The sequence below is a fragment of the Sylvia atricapilla genome, chromosome W (genome assembly GCF_009819655.1).
Source record: "Sylvia atricapilla isolate bSylAtr1 chromosome W, bSylAtr1.pri, whole genome shotgun sequence".
Taxonomy (NCBI): domain Eukaryota; kingdom Metazoa; phylum Chordata; class Aves; order Passeriformes; family Sylviidae; genus Sylvia; species Sylvia atricapilla.
In genome coordinates, this window is record NC_089173.1 from 21,038,516 (window position 1) to 21,056,189 (window position 17,674).

At 41.4% G+C, this 17,674-nt stretch overlaps 1 protein-coding gene across 1 annotated transcript in view; it reads left to right on the forward strand.

Annotated features, from left to right (window-relative positions):
- Positions 1-17,674, forward strand: part of LOC136373265 (transportin-1-like) — an 87,758-nt gene that overhangs the window by 28,685 nt on the left and 41,399 nt on the right. The window contains exons 5-8 of the mRNA XM_066338171.1: positions 11,572-11,678; positions 12,165-12,298; positions 15,811-15,892; positions 16,610-16,732. Coding sequence (XP_066194268.1) covers positions 11,572-11,678; positions 12,165-12,298; positions 15,811-15,892; positions 16,610-16,732 — 446 coding nt within the window. The remainder of the gene's footprint in view (positions 1-11,571; positions 11,679-12,164; positions 12,299-15,810; positions 15,893-16,609; positions 16,733-17,674) is intronic.

The window sequence follows — 17,674 nt, forward strand, 5'->3', positions numbered from 1 at the left end:
CTATTGTTGGCCTCCATTATCTGTTAGAGTTTTGCACTGGCCATATGGAGCTGTTAAAGGGTGAGAGGGTCCTGCTGATCACTCCTTGGCTCTCCAGTTCACGAATCAGCTTATGGATGGGAATTACAGTCTCAATGTGATATAGCTTCTGGTGCACTTTTGTGGTAGCAATCAGCACCTGTTGTTCTTCGGCCTTCAGCAAACCCACAGCAGAAGGGTCAATGGTTGCTTCCATAGAAAGTGATCCCAGCTGCTTGGCTTCCTTACCCTCTTATTTCAAACTGCTAACCCCATTATCCCAGCATCGGAGTAGTCAGGTGGTCATGTGCTCACTAGGATGATGGCTGAAATCTTTTCTCATCTTCTGCAGATCACTCAGGGATAGGGATGAAGTGGTTGCTTCTTGGTCTTTTTTTTACCTCTTCCTCCTGTTCCTGTGATGGCTCTGCTTTGCCATCCTTGCCCTTTACTAAACAAGATGATTTTTGTGTGCATTTCTTCTTGTGTATAGGGGTGACTGATATCAGGTTGGTTCTCTGGTTCAGCTGCACTTCCCATTACTGAAGTCTGGTTGTAGCATCCATCACTGGGATTTGAGGAGTCACAGTACTTGTAGCAAGGGTTAAAGTAGCTTGAGTGGCCCCAAAGCTTATCACCAGAATTTTAATAGCTGCAGTGCCCATCACTGGAGTTTTAGTGGCTGCACTGCTTGTCATGGGGATTGAAGTAGCTGCAATGCTTGTTGCCAAGGTTTGAGTAGCTACAGTCCCTCTCCTTCTTCCTCAATCTGCAGTGCTTGTCACAGGGGTTGAGGTGACCACAGTTTGTTGCTTAACCCTAAACAAGATCTGAACCATAAGCAAGCCCATGCTTGTTTCTAGGAAAAGGACCACATTGGATTCAAAGGTTTTCAAAGGATAATAAAAATCTTTAAAATTCTGAAATGCTACTGTAATCAGTATATTCAACCTGGAGGATCGGAGAGCTTCCAAAGGTAAAAGAAAGGAAAAGTTTTAAGATATTTATCTCATATGTTGGATCCCCAAGGAAAAAAGATAAAATGTGTAATTACTGATTTTCTCCACAAGATGTCTCCCAAGTTACAGAGGGGACCCCAATTCTGATTACACATATGAGATTAGGTTCATGACCAGTGATTCTTTCATATCAGAAACCATTACTTCACAGGGAACACATACACCAAAACCAGGATGTGTTGTTTTTGCACAGCCTGGTTCTTGGTAGTGGGAGGGGGCCCAGAGGTGGCTTCTGTGAGAAGCTGCTAGAAGCTTCCACCATGTTTGCAGAGCCAAACCCTTATGTCTCTGAAGATGGACATGCTGCTTGCCAAGGCTGGGCCAATTAGAGATGGTGGTAACGCCTCTGTGAGAACATATTTAAGAAGAAATCAAAACAGAGTTTGGGGCGCAGTTTTAATTCCAGCTAGAGAGGAGTAGGAGTGAAAATATGAGAGCAGCATGCAGACACCAAGGTCAGTGTAGGAAGGGGAGGAAGTGCTCCAGGTACCAGAAACGAGATTCCTGTGCAGACTGTGATGAGGACCGTGGTGAAGCAGGCTATCCCAGGCTATCCCCCTTCAGCCCATGGGGATCCACAGGGGATGCAGAGATCCACCTGTGGCCTATGGAGGAGCCTACACCAGAGCAGGTGGATGCCTAGAGGAGGCTGGGATCTTTTGGGAGACCTGTGGAAAGAGAGGCCCTGCTCCCAGGCTGGAGCAGCCTGTCCTTGATGGACTGCACCCCATGGAAGAGTGACCTATGATGCAGCAGTTAGAGGGATACTGCTGTCCGTGGGATGGACTCATGTTGCAGCAGTTTGCAGAGTGCTGCTGCTTGCGAGATGGAGCCATGTCAGAGAAGTTGGGCAGAGAACTGTCTCCTGTGAGAGGGACCCCATGGTGCATCAGGGAGAGGACTCCTCTCCCTGAGCAGCAGAAGCTACAGGTGATGAACTGACCATAACCCCTATTCCCTGCTTCCTTGTGCCGCTGGGGTAGGAGGTAGAACTGGGAAGGAGAGAGGGATGGGGGGAAAGGTATTTTTAAGGGTTTATTTTGCTTCTCATTATTCTGCTCTGATTTTGTTAGCAATAAATTTACTTTAGATCTCTAAGGTAAGCCTGTTTTGCCCTTGATGGTATTTAGTGAGAGATCTCTCCTGATCTTTATCTCAACTCATGAACCTCTTCATTATATTTTCTCCCCTCTGTCCAGCTGCGGGGGGGGGGGGGGGGGGTGAGCAAGCAGCTTTCATGGGTGCCTGGCATCTAGCCAGGGTCAAACCATGACACAATATACAATGCGCCCATGAGCAAAAGCCCAGGAACTCTTAAGAGCAAATGAAAAAACACTGTGACCAGCAACTACTAAACTAATAGAATAAATACTTAAAACAAATTTGTTTTAACAGGCTCTGTTTAAGATCTGTTATTTTAATCCTTTGTGCCCTATATTGGCTGCCAAAAAGGACTGTTGTAGTTTAACTCCACTTAGCAACTTATAATCACACAGCCATTCACTCCCCCTCCATACCCATCTTCCCTCCAGCTGGGAGGAGAATTGAAAAGGTAAATCTCATGGGTTGGTTGAAATAAGAACAATTTAATAATCTAAACAATTTTTTGCTGTTGTTGTTTTTATTAAATTAATAATACTACTGATAATAATATTTGTAATTATGAAAGGAGGGGGGGAGAGAGAGAGTAACAGAACCAAAGAGAAACAAGTGATGTACAATACAGTTGCTCACCACCCAGTGACCGATGCCCAGCCTGTCTCCAAGCAGTAATCAGTAGCTTCTGGCCAAGCCTCCCATCTCCAGTTTATATACTGGGCATGATGTTCTATGGTGTGGAATATCCCTTTGTCCAGTTTAGGTCAGCTGTCCCAGCTGTGCTCTGTCCCAGCTTCTTGTGCAGGTCCTCACTGGAAGAGCATGAGACAATGAAAAGCCCTTGACTCAGGGTAAGGACTGCTCAGCAGCAACCAAAACATCAGTGTATTATCAGCATTAGTCTCATACTGAATCCAAAACACAGCATTCTACCAGCTACTGAGAAGAAAATGAGCTCTTATTTCAGATGGAATCAGGACAAATAATCTACCAGTTATTGCTTCTTTAGAATCCCTTGCTTTCTCTATAGGATTCCTTCTCCAGACATCTGGGTTAAGGACTTTGGACTAGAGGAAAATGTCTATCTCTGCTTTTCCTACTGTCTCATCCCTTGTGAATTTGCTTTACTGTGAACTATATTAATGCTCCATTTTCTTAATTACAGTAATGATTTAAGGTTGTGCTTAATTGATTGTTTGAAGTATCACCAAATTACTAAAAATGGTTGAATAAGACCCCTTAACACCAATTTAGTGTTAAAGAGGACATCATTTATTCAGGCACCTGGAGTGGTACAGGGGATAACTCCTCCTAACATGCCCCCCCGGTTTCTACAAGTGTGTTGCTAATATACAGTCACTACATGCATATTATAATTTGGCCATTACCATAAAACCCTCCCCATGTTCCCCAAGTTCCCAAACTCAGTCCTTGTTTTGGCTGTAGCTGCATTTCTGAGCCAGATGTCTCTTCTTTATCTTCCAACATCCTTGCTTGGAGAGCAGTTTCTGCAGGCCTTGTTTCTCTGCTAAAGGCTCAGTGTCACAGTAGAAATTGAAATAACCTTTTTGGTATCAAAATGAATTGTCAGGGGAGTACAATGGAGATAGCTAAAAAATATAAGAATATAATAGAATTACAGAATGGTTTGTGTTGGACGAGACCATAAAGATCATCTGGTTCCAACCCCTCTGCCATGGGCAGAAATACCTTCCACTAGACCAGGTTGCTAAATGCCCCATTCAGCCTGGCCTTGAATGCTTCCAGGGATGGGACATCCACAGCTTCTCTGGGCAACCTGTGCCAGGGCCTCACCACCCTCATAGGGAAGAATTGCTTCCTAATCTACAATTTAACCTTTCCCTCTTTCAGTTTAAAGCCATTCCCCCTTGTCCTGTCACTACATGTCCTTGTATAGTCTTTCTCCATCTCTCTTGTAGGCTCCCTTCAGGTATTGTAAGGCTTCTGTAAGGTTACCCTGGAGCCTTGTCTTCTCCAGGCTGAACAATCCAAATTCTCTCAACCTTTCCACATAGGAGAGGTGCTCTGTCCCTCTACTCAACTTGGTGACCTCCTCTGGATTTGCTCCAACAGGTCCATGTCCTTCCAATGCTCTGGCTCCAGAGCTGGATGCAGTACTCCAGGAGGGGTCTCACCAGAGCAGAGTAGAGGGGCAGAATCCCTTCCCTTGACCTGCTGGCCACGCTGCTTTGAATGGAGCCCAGGACATGACTGGCTTTCTAGGCTGCAAGTGCACATTGCCAGCTCATGTCCAGCCTCTAATCCACCAGCACCCTTAAGTCTTTCTTGGCAGTACTGCTCTCAGTCCATTCATCTCCCATCTTGTATTGATACTGGGGGTTGCCCCGACCCAGGTGCAGCACCAGCACTTAATCTTTTTAAACCTCATGTGGTTCTCATGGGCTGACTTCTCGAGCTTGTCCTGGTCCCTCTGGATGGCATCCTGTCCTTCAGGTGTGTCAACAGCACCACTCAGCTTGGTGTCATCTGTAAACTTGCTGAGGGTGCACTCAATCCCACTGTCTATGTCATTGACAGAGATGTTGAATAGCCCTGGTCCCAAAATGGACCCCTGAGGGACACCACTTGTGACTGATGTCCATTGGGACTGAGCCGTTGACCAATACCCTCTCAATGCGACTGTCTAACCAATTCTTATCTATCCCTCGAATCCATCCCTCTCCAATTTAGTGAGAAGGATGTTGTGAGGGGCCGTGTCAAAGGCTTTACAGAAGTCCAGATAAATGACATCCATAGCCCTTCCCTTGTCCACTGATGTAGTCACTCTGTCACAGAAGGTCACAGGTTGGTGAGGGAGGATTTGCCCTTTGGAGCCGTGCTGGCTGTCCCAAATCACCTCCCTTTCCTTCATGTGCCTTAGCAGAGCTTCTAGGAAGATCTGTTCCAGGATCTTTCTAGACACAGAGGTGAGACTGACAGGTTGGTAGTTCCTTTCAACCCTTTTTAAAGATGGGTACGATGTTTCCCTTTTTCAGTCTCCATGGACTTCACCTGACAGCCATGGCTTTTCGAATATCATGGAGAGATGCTTGGCAACTATATCAGCCAGGTCCCTAAGGAGAATATATTACAGCTGTGTTTGGATTTGCACCTTTAGGGTCATTTGGTGGTGGTGACAGCTGGGGGAGGGGCTGTGTTTCAAGCATATTTGTTTTGAGCATTTTCATTTTGAGCATTTTATTGTTTGATTTGAGGAAACATCTGTGGATTAGTAGCTCAATTAGAGTTGAGCTTCGAGTAGTCCTTGCAAGGATTATTCAAGCATATATGAACTCTGAAGATGTGTACCAACTGATGAACTGTAAGCTTATATTATTAGAGTTGCTATTTAGTATTTTTGCACCCTCCTGTGTGAAGTAATTAAGTATTGAATCCTTAGAGGTTTGTGTCTTAATAGTGAGGTTGGTCCAGTACTCACTGGTCTCTTCATACTATCTAGGTGTAAAAATATTGCTACCTGCTTAGGCTTCCTTGTTAGCATATAAGTAAGTTGGTGTAGTAGTTTCACGTTCGCCGAATTTCTGTTTTGCCAAATTTAGTGTAGTGGTTTGAGTGTCTACTCTCTTTTCCCTCTGGGAGATAGGATTTGGGAGATAAAGGCAAAACAGGCCCAACTTAAGGTAATCAGATTTATTAATACACAGTAAAAAAAAGAAAAAAACAAATGAAACTTCTAAACCAACCCTTTCTCCTACCACAAACTGTTCACTTTCCCATACAACATAGAGAGAAAACTGATTTTCAGTCAGTTGCAAACATTTAAACATAATCTTGCATCGCTTTGGGAGAGGAGTCTCTCTAGAGTCCCATGGAGACATTCCCCACAAGAAAAAACAGTCTGGTGGCTCTCAATGTCACAAATCTGCAACCGCATGGAATTTTGCAGATTTGTGCAGTCCCATCCTTTAGCAGCCTTTCCCATGGCTACTCATGGGTCTACCAGCATATTTGGGGTACCATTTAAGAATGCTTTTTCTAGTGTAAAACAAGAATTCTCTTCTTCTATCTCTAAAATCGTCTCTATCTCAAAAGAAATAGAGATCTCCCTTTAGCCCAAGAGCCGGGGGCTTCAAATCACTTTCTCTCTAGAATCATCTTCATCTCAAAAGCTGAGACCTCCCTTTACCCCAGGAGCTGGAGGCTTACTCTATTCAAAATTCTCAATTCAATATCAATTATATCAGTACACAACCCTTTGGCTAGAACCTGCATTCCCCCAAACAGCATTATGATATTACCAGAAATAGTCAATTTCTCCATGGTTTACATCCGGAGAAGTCCAGTCAGAAATGTCCACTTCCTCCATCCCTTCTTCCAGTAGTCTTTATCAGTTCTTTCACTGACTTTGTCTCATGCTGTCTCTCTATGTTTAAATCACTCTGTCTTCCATAGAGGAGGGAAGGGTTAATGTCCTTGCCCAGAGTCTTTCTTTCTCTTGAGCTGGCTCCCGGTGTCAAACTTCAAAGCACTGGCAGCCAAGGCCAGGGCATAGCCCAACCAGGGCCGGCCCTTCCCCGACAGCCTCCAAAGGCAGCCAAGGGGGGAAGAGGGGACACAGCTGGGCCAGGCTGCTGCTTGTGGGGCAGCGGCCCCCATAGGCTTGGCCAGGCCCGGCCCTGACTGCCCAGGGGTGGCGGGGCCTGGCCTGGGCCCTCCACTGCCTACCATGTTACCTTCTGGCCAGCTGGAAGAGAAAAGACCAGTCACCTGGGATCCTCTGATTTTAAGCCTGGGTTTTCCAGAGGCATAACTAACTCTAATTGGTCAACCAAGCTATCAACATCTGCTATAACTTTCTTAGGAAAAAACCCCTCACATCCATGCTAAACTACCACAGTTGTCATAGCAGCTCTTTCAGATGCTCTAATGGGTTTGCATGGCCATGTTTTAGTAGCGGGTGGGGTTACAGGGGTAACTTCTTTGATCCTCATGTCTGACAGAGCCAAGTGGCTCCAAGATGGACCTGCTGCTGGCCAATGCTGAGTGAATCAGTGATGGTAGTAATGCCTCTGGAGTAACATTTAAGAAGGAAAAGAGTTATGGCACAGATGTAATTGCAGCCAGAGAAGAGTGGAGTGAGAATATGTGAGATAAACAACTTTTCAGACACTAAGATCAGTGCAGAAGGAGAGGGAGGAAGTGCTCTAGGCACTGGAGCTGAGATTCCCCTGCAGCCGTAGTGTTAAGGTTTGGTTATTAAAATTATTTAGGTATTCCTCAGCCCAAAATAAGGTGCAAATGAGACCATATGCCAGTGACAATAGTATGGATTTTATTTGATAGTAAATATTAGGGAAAGAAAAGGGAAGAGAAAGAAATAGGGAAAGAGGAACTTGGGGGGTGGGAGGAGAGAGTAAGATGGAGACAGACTAAGTAGAAAGTATCACCACTCCATAGATCCCGATGGCGTCCTGTTGATCCTCTTCTTCTGGTCTTCTTGGGGGTGAAGGTCCCCCTGAAAAGCACAGAATCTGATGGGTTAATATATGCTCAGGCCAGGTGGCAATGTCCGGGTACTTTTCCTGGAGGGGGGGGACAGTTTCTTGCAGCAGACTCTGGATTTGTTGCATCATGTGCAATCCTGTGGTGCAAGGCCTCTGGGGAGAGCTTTGGAACATCTTTGAAGCATTATGACACCCCCTCAGCTGTCTCCCACGTGAATGTCCTGTGGATGTGGCCTGTGGGGTTGGGGGTTCCACAGCTGGGCCAGTTTGTGTAAGGGAGGGTGGGTATTCACTGCCTCTGACCAGAGGTCACGCCACACACCTGAAACCTCCTCCCTCCTCGTTTCAGGGGAAAAGCCTGTCCAAACCTGGCTTTTGTGGGCTGTGGTCTCTTCCACCCCAAATCTATAGCTAGAGGTGACTCTCAGCATGACTGCTAGGTTTGTCTCTCTTTCTTTTCCTTGTTGACTTGTTTCCTTCTCCCTGGGCCTGAGATGACTGAAGAATGGGTTTCTAATCAGCAGTTTGACTTTCAGTCCAAAGTCCCAGTCAGACATCTTTTAGGCAGGGATAGGCTTCTTCATGGTTTTGCTGTAATGGACAAAACTTTATATGAGTGTTTGAGGCATGAACTATTTCAGTCTCTGACATATTGTGCAGCCCATGGAGGTTAATGAAGCAGCAGAGATCCACCTGCAGCCTATGGAGGACACACAGGTTGGAGCATGTGGATGCCTGAAACAAGGTTGTTACCATGTGGGAATCCCATGCTGGAGAAGGCCCCTAGCAGGACCTGGGCCTTGTGGGAAGGGGTGCCCACGCTGGAGCAGGTTTGTTGGCAGGACTTGTGATCCCATGGAGGATCCACACTGGAGCAGCCTGTTCTTTAAGTACAGCACCCCATGGAAAGGACCCATGCTGGAGCAGTTTGCGAAGGGCTGAAGCCTGTGGGAAGGACTCATGCTTGAGAAGTTTGTGGAGGACTGCCTCCTGTAGGAGGGTCCCCACGCTGGAGCAGGGGAAGGACTCCTTTACCTGAGGAGGAAACAGTGGCAGAAATGTGTGATGAACTGATCATAACCCTCATGCTCCATCTCCCTGCCCTGCTGTGGGGGGAAGGAGGTAGAGAATCAGGAATAAAGTTAAGCCTGGGAAGGAGGAAGGGGTAGGGAGAAGGTGTTTTTTAGGATTTGTTTTATTTCTCATTATCCTGCTCTGGTTTTGATTCTTAATACATTCAACTCATTTCCCTAAGTCAAGCCTGTTTTGCCCATGACAGTAATCAGTGAGTGATCTCTCTATTAGCATAGGAAACACATAATCACAGAATTATTATATGCAGTGCTTTATTGAAGAGCTCTGGGACTCGGGGTACAGACCCAAATCCAACTCCGACAAGGACTCAAAAAGGATACGCTTTTATATCCCCTTCATTATACAACTCTATGTTAATTATTAAGCCCCCATTGTTCTATTGTATACACCCAAGCATGAATTCTGGTAAATATCTTTCCTTATAATTCTCATTATTCTGGTTTAATATAATAATCATATTCAGCTACAAACAAACATTACAATTATGTCATCTATCATATGATGATTAGGTACAGTTTCACCCGACCTAGTAAAGAATAGCTTTATTTCCAAGGCCTATGTATCTAAGTACAAATCATTCTCATCCCCCTTCTCCCCTGATTACCCAGGCAAAGTTATACTTGATTTGGTTAAAACAATAGCATGAAAATAACATCCTGGTTGCAATGAAGCTGAGGTTCTGTTCCTCGACTTTGCGGCCTCAGAAATAATTTTTTTATTTTAACCCTATACTATCATCTCCCCATCCTTATCTCAACTCATGAACCTTTTGTTATATTTTCTCTCTGTCCAGTTGAGGAGAGGAGTGATAGAGTGGCTTTGGTGGGTACCTGGCATCCAGCCAGGGTCAAACCACCACAGATGCATACATATTTTTGCTGTTCAAGCACTGACAACTTAATGAGCCAATCACAAATAAAATCTCTGGAGTTCTGAGAGGAGGATGAGCAAGTACATCAAAATAGCTTCAGGGAAGAAGTAATGCAGCATCTGTACTCTTTAGCATCTGATGTTAACCAAACAAAAGCTGATACCTTTTGATCAAGATGGAAGCAAACTGATTAATCCCATTCTCAGAAATCACCTCACTGAGGATGATAAAGATGGCAATAGAGTCTATTTTAGAACTGTGATTGGAAAAGCAGTGATAACTACACACTGTTGTATCCTTACTTAGGTTTTCTTTTTTTTTAACTCTGAAATTAGTAACATTGTGGAAATTAGTAACATTGTGAAACTTCTTTGTGCTGTGTGGTACAGGTTTTAAAAAACCTTGTGTCAACATTAAAATATGAATTCAAGTTCAAAAAATACACTTGCATATGTTTAGGACCCACAAACTTACCAGGAAATAAAAGCATCTATTTTGGAGGTTTCTATGTAATATTGTTCTATATTCTTGTATATTTAATAACAGCTTTAACATTTTATTTCAAATAAAGAGGATATATGGTGATTAGCTCAATGAAAAAGCTTAGGAAAGCTTTTTTTCATCACTTGTCATTTGGGAGATTATTAGTTGAAGCAAAATGGACTCATAGTCAGTCCTAGTTTATAAGCAGCCTTCTCCATTCCTGTCACCTAATTAGTTTTTCCTGGCATTTCTGTATCTGTTAAAAATGGAAGTGACTCTTTTGGCCATCCTCTCTGCTGGATCTGAATCAGCCAACCCCTACAGCTGATCACTGGGTGACCTGCCCTAGTGTGTAAGCTGTTAGTAGATATCTGTCTTAGAATTTTTGTCCCAAATGAGGGCCTTCTGCCCTGTGCACAGTGCTGATTCACACACTGAGACAAGGTACTTCTATTTCTTTGTTCTAAAAGGCACAAAGTAGGGAGCTGGGTGGTAACCCACAAAAGGCTGGCTCCTCAATCATCAAAGCTTTATGTTATTTATACATTTTTAGCAAACAAAGGCATTAATGTTCATTGCCTACAAGTTACCCAGTTCTTTTATTAATTAGTATTCTACCTTCTATTGGTTAATGATTTTCTCACTTCTCATGCTAATTAGTCCATATGCTAAGTCTTCCTCTTCTTTTAGGTCAATGGGTTTCTTGGGTCAGTGGTCTGTGAGTCAGTGGTCACAATCTCTCCCTGGCAGAACTACCATTTACCCAGTCAGAGCTGATTTCAACACAGTTGCTGAGTTGGTTTTATTAGTTTATTCCTTTTCTTTGAGTTCTGCCAAATGTCCTTGTGGCCTGTAAATTCTGCATTCTTTGTGTCCACTATCAGTGGTACATCCTTCTCCCAAAGCTTTGCTAACCTCCCTCTAGGTCTGAGATCACTGAAGCGTGTCAAGCCCTAAACATCAACAAGGCAATTCTACCAAAACTAATTAATATTTCTAACACCTGGACATCAGCATGTGCCCTTAATGTTTTGTGTAAACATAGTAAAGTTGTGAACACATAATTTAGCAATGGGTTATCATTTTACTGAATGACAACTTCCAGTGTTCATACCTTTGCATAATAATAAGGAGGGGGTGACTTGAGATGGATACTCTACTGGAGGTCAAGATTTGTACAGTTTTTAGTAAACTTAGAGCAGAATCTGCCTTGCAGTGTTTGGGCATGATTATTACCTTAACTGGAATTACTTTGTGCTTGACTTCTCACATCTGAGCCCTTCATGATAGCAGGAAGGGGCAACCTGCCTTTGCATTTCAAAGCCCTTCAAATATAATTTGTAATTCAATGTACTTCCTCTTTTTATGCTTGACGGTTCTTAATAAAACAATAAATTTCTTAACTCCTTAGATCTTTGAGAAGAGTAAAACAAGAAAAAATGACGTGAAACTTGTGAAGATATATGAGATCTCATTTCCTTTATTCCTCTGATTCACTTAGGCATTCTAATAACAACCATTGCTTCAAAAGGGGAATTGCAGAATTGGCCTGACCTCTTACCAAAGCTTTGCAGCCTGTTGGATTCTGAAGATTACAATACCTGTGAGGTAAGGAGGCTTAATTTGAAATGTATTTTCATGTAAATTTGATTATTTTTTGCCTTTTTTCATGGATAATATATATATGTATAGTATTTTGTGTGGGTATATATGCACATATATAATCTTTTTTTTCAGTATTTATGAAGGAAAATAAATACCAGCTCAACTGTTATAAGCTATGAGGAGAAAAATCTTGTCTGATTTTTTTAAAATCTTGCTTTTAAGCATTTTTTAAAAAAATGATTAAATAAATGAGCACTGAATGTTAAAATTAAAATTACCACTTACCTATTATAGACTCATTCAGCATGAGATCTTACAGATGACAATATAAAGTGCTTAAATAAAAAGTCTTTATGAGCTTTCTTCAAAACGTAAAATAACAGATTTTCTTTTACTTTGGTTGTTTTTTTGTTTGGTTTTGGGGTTGGGTTTTTATTTTTTTTTGTATTTTTGTTTTTTTTTTTTTTTTTTTATTTTGTTTTTAAACAGGGTGCATTTGGTGCTCTTCAGAAGATATGCGAAGATTCTGCTGAAATTTTAGATAGTGATGTATTGGACCGACCACTCACTATCATGATACCTAAATTCTTGCAGTTCTTCAAACACAGCAGTGCAAAAATAAGGTAGGTGTTATACTAAAGTTATCTGCTAAAAATTTATTTACATGAGCAGCGAGGTTGATATTTTGCAGATCAGTTTAAAACACAGGTTTTTTTAATTATTCTGCATATGCAAATGTTAGAAGGCACAGAAATTTCATGCATCAGTCATTTCCATGCTTATCTATTTAGTTAATAGATCAGCCTCACCTCTTTATACATCTTCCAAATCAAGAATCTGTCTTTGAAAATCAAATTATTTTTTAAGAATTTGAATATTATTATGAAAATGTCAATGCTGTGGTTAAAATTTCAAATTCTGATTAGAAAGAACTATCTTACATTTGTTTTGTTATGACTGCAGCAATGAGAGAGTAAAATATCATTTTCTGATAATGGTTTCTAAGTTCTTGCAGAAAAGTATTTTTCTGCTTTAACTCCACCAAAACTTATAAAGCTCTTTATCTTTCAGCTAGATCAAATTAAATTAGTTCAACATCCTTTTACTTTAATACAGTAATAATCTCTCCAAAGTAACAGAAGTACAGAAGAAAAATTCCAAAATTAATTTTTTATTGCTAATATTTATTAACAAGAACAGTAGCTTTTACCCTGAAATGAGCCAGCAATGTGCCTTTGCCACTAAGAAGGTAAATGTCATCCTGGGCTGGAGTGTTGCCAGCATGGGAGGTGATCCTTCCCCTTACCCTCCAGATGAGGCCACACCTGGAGTACTGAGCCCAGTTCTGGGCTCACCAGTACAATAGAGACATGGAGCTACTGTAGAGAGTCTAGTGAAGGGTCATAATGATGATGAAGGGACTGGAGCACCTCTCCTATGAGGAAGGACTGAGAAAGCTGGGACTGTTTAGCCTGGAGAAAAGGAGGCTCAGGGATGACATCATCCATGTGTATAAATACCCGAAGGGAGGGTGCAAAGAAGACAGAGCTAGGCTCTTTTCATTTGTGTCCTGTAACAGGATATGTGGCAACGGGCACAGACTGAGACATAGGAGGTTCCCTCTGAACACTGAGAAGCACTTTTTTTACTGTGAGGGTGACTAAGCCCTGGCACAGGTTACCCAGAGAGGTGGTAGAGTCCCCATCCTCGGAGATATTCAAAAGCAATCTGTAAGGCCCCAGAAAACTTGCTCGATAAGACTCTTAAAAGGGCTTATGGTTGTTCATGTGCTCTGAGTTTGACACACGGGAGAAATACTGACAAGATATTCTCAAGGGGTCAAAACAACAAAAGCTTTACTGTCAACTTTGTAAAATCAGAGAACTTTGGCAAAAGTTTAGAGCAGCATTCAATCAACATAAAACACTTCTCAAAGCATTAACTTGGCCCATTCAACTTAGCAAACTCCAAGCTCATCCAATTTTAAATTATTCAAAAATCCAAGAAGAGGGAATTAGAAGAAGAGAGATACAGACAAAAAAATATATAAAAAAGAACAAATATAGCTACCACTCCTAGTTCCAGCAGTGTTCAACTGATAGAAATTCCAAGAGGAAGCAGGGTGAAAACGTGCTCTCCTCATGTCCTGGGTTAAATATCCTTTGGCTTTCCTGGGCCCTTCCCCCAGCTGGGACTTCTGGTCATCTGACCACTCTGGGGCTAGATTGGGATTCCAGGGGCAGGGTGTAGAGCATTGCCTCCAGTGTGCCAGGGATTGGTGGCCTCTGCAGGGGCTGGGATACAGGCCTGGGGTGTGCGGAGCAGGGCATTGCCTCACCAGAGCAAGGCCCAACCTGCCTCTTCCCTCACATGCACCCAAAATGTTTCAAGCCAGCAATCCTTCCAGTCTCTCACACTGTTGTGATGTAGTCCTGTGCAACCAGGTGTAGGTGGCCCTACTTAAGCAAATGATCTACAGAGGTCCCTTCCAACCTCAGTCATTCTGTGTGATTCTCTGAAATGTGTTTTTGGACTCCTCTTTGAAAATTATATTGAAAGATTCTGCAACTTGGAGGGCTCAGTTATTGCCAGCAGTAGTATAGATGGTGAAGAGTAAAAGGAAAAGTATAACTAGGAATATATCTTGATAGGATTTAAATAAGGTTTAGAAACCCACCTTAAATAAATGCACACTAAGAAAAATATATAACAAAGCATGAACTGGCACTTGTAGACAGATAAGCTTTTGCTTTGAGATAGGTAAACGAGTTTCAACTTTAAAGCAGATCATCTGCTAACCTGTTGCCTGGTTTCAGTACATAGTACTGAAGTATGAAGAATATTAGTTGTGTCAGTAAAATACTATTAGTACTTAACAGTATTTAAATATTATCAGTATTTAAATCTGTGAAGAGACAATTCTGAACATTTTTATGAGACTTTCTTCAAGAAATGTCTGAAGAGACTAGTTGTTTGGAGTTACATTAGTAAAAATACTTGAATGGATCTTCAGAGGCTTTTAAAGGTAGCTTTATCTTGTGCCTTTACTTATATAATTTGGCTTTTGTGTCTCTGAGAATGAAAAAGACTTGTAAGCAATGGCTTTGCATGAAATAGAACAGAAGAACCAGCTCTTCACTTTTAGTTTGTTTCTACCACGAGTGTTTTATTATGTATCCTAATGCAAGTGTGTATTTGTTCTAAGCTACAACTATATTACTGATGCATATTGGTCTCATTAAATGGTAAAATTCTTGTAAAGGCAGTTGGATACTTAGCAATGAAGAAGAGCACACTAAAATGTCACCATGTTAACTTGTATGGAATTGTTAACATTGTTACCAAAAATCTGCGAAAATAAAACTCCTTAACACTGATGTAGCATTAAGAAACAGGCATTCTTTATTCAGCTGGATGCATGGGAGGATATCTCCTCCAAAATATCATGCATCCTGAGTACAGAAAGAGCTCCTGTTTATATACTATATTTTGCATACATATACATAGACTTTCCCAGAAGAAACATATGTATTATAATAATTTCCCCAAAGTCATTAACATATTTTCCCTCCCTTTGACACATGCATTCTTCTGTCCTGAGGTTCTTTTTGGTGGTCCCTGGTGGTCGGCGACCCCAAAGTCATACCTGACTGCCCATTTAACTGATAAAAGTTGGCATAACTGCTTTCCAGTTCTTCTTCCTACAGAAAAGCATTGTGTGACTCCATAAGCCAGTGGTCTGAAAAATAAGTATTGTGTTAGCTCACCAGGTGCAAAGGATTCTTCATCTGGCAACAATATCAGAGAAAATTGATAATCATAATATACTGAAAAAGAACATCCTTACATACTGTTTGGAACAAATGTGCCACGTAGTCATCTTGCTATGGTTCTTGTTTACTGAATACCTAATTTAAAATTATTTATTAGATATATTGGAGTATAAGGTAGTACTTAAAAATGTGGTTTAGTGATTTTTATTTGTATCAATATAGATGTTCAGATTTAATCCCTCTTGTCTCTAGAAGATGCTTGGACAGTGTGATTTACTTCCTAATGTTTTTGATGCCTATGTACAGTTTAGAAAATGTTTAAGACATGAAAAGCATATATATTTTAACTGTTCAATTTGTAGGTCTCATGCTGTTGCATGTGTCAATCAATTTATCATCAGCAGAACCCAAGCTCTTATGTTGCACATAGATTCTTTTATTGAGGTGAGTGCATTTTTGGTTGGAGGGGTAAGTCAAATAACATATCTAATTTATCAAGAGCTTTGAATAATGTTTTACAACCACCACTACCCCTAAACTCCACATTGATGGCTTCCCATTCTTAGCTTCAATCACCGTGGGTTGAAAGTAATTCTGCATGCTTATGCTCAAATTAGTCTAAGCACTCTCCCAGCCCAAGAAATTAGTATTTTGAAAATGCTTCCTTTTCATAAATACAGGAAACTCTTCTTGCATCAAGGTACTGGCAGCAGTCTGTCACTTAGCTGTGATGGAGAGTTCGGTACAGGGATCACCATGTCACTGAGTCTAGATTATGGGTCTCTCTGAATACTACTACTGAATGTGGATTAGAAGGATGATATTTTGGCTTAACCAGGGTATTTTATTTGCTGCTGTTATATTCTGAAGGCATATTCTAGCTTCAGAACTTCATTAATGTTTAGGGGAAAAAAAATCAGGGAATATTGTTCTTGTGTCTAATGTACACATGACCAAAACACTGAGTAACAATACACATTGAAAGTCTGAAGAGTTCATTTGCTAAACCATATGTCTTTAGGAAATAATACAGTTTTTTGAGGTGTGGGGTGGGATGGTACAGAAGTATGTTTGCATACTTTAGTTTGCCAATAATGTACATTTTAATACAAGTTGAACTAGATGAATTGAGGCTTTTCTACTGGTACTACTTTCCAACAGAATCTTTTTGCACTGGCTGGTGATGAGGAGCCTGAAGTACGCAAAAATGTTTGTCGTGCTCTGGTAATGTTGCTAGAAGTTCGAATGGATCGCCTGCTTCCTCATATGATTAGTATAGTTGAGGTGAGTCTTATTTCTCAGATTGTATTATGAAACATGTTTGAGACTGCAGAAATCATGGCAAATTAGAAGCATGCATCAGAATAGGTATGTTACTTTTGTGCTTGCCTACTCTTCGTTTTCCTTCAAGACTGAGGTTGAAAAAGTTTCTTTTTAGCTAATTGCCAACATGACTTTGTATTTGACAGTGCATATGGCAGTTGTTCATTCTTCAAGTTAATTGATCCTGAAATGGCCAGGATCAGCTATACCATGGAGCAGCCAGGCATTGCCTGACCACAAGTGAGATCATGTTAAAAATCTTAATTCTGGTGCTGATACTGCTACAATTTACACATCGAAGATGTCACCTTTTTTGGATCTTTTGCCACAGCAAGGATAAGGAATATAATTTTAAATATCTGAGATACTCTTTGAGCTGCTAACAAAGCTGCCTGACATTGCATTCAATTTTATAGATTGGTGTCCTTGGATAGTTCCTTGATTATTCTAGATTAGTGCAGACTTGCCTACCAGATGACCAATCAACTGGTACTTGTTTGCTCAACTGAGCTGTAATTTCCACGTTTCTGGGAAATACTGGCAGTTTCTAGATAGCCTTTACATACACTACTTGCTAGACTGGAAATATAACAAAGATCAGAATCTTTCTCATGCACATATATGAACAAATGGGTCATAACCCAGTGTCAAATTCTATAAGTGCCAAGTCCAGACAATATGAAGCAGGTTTGGGTTGTTTTTTTGCTTCTGGACAAAGGCATTAAAGAGGCATAAAACTGAGGTGACTTATAGCATCTGTCTAGTGTTGTCTGGAATTCCATGACACCAAGCCTGGCACATATCTTCTCATCTAACACAGGACAAGTAGGTGTTGTTGGTACTTGGGTAGTTTTTTTTCTTTGGTTTGGGGGTGGGTTTTTTTTTGTTTTTTTTTTTTTGGTT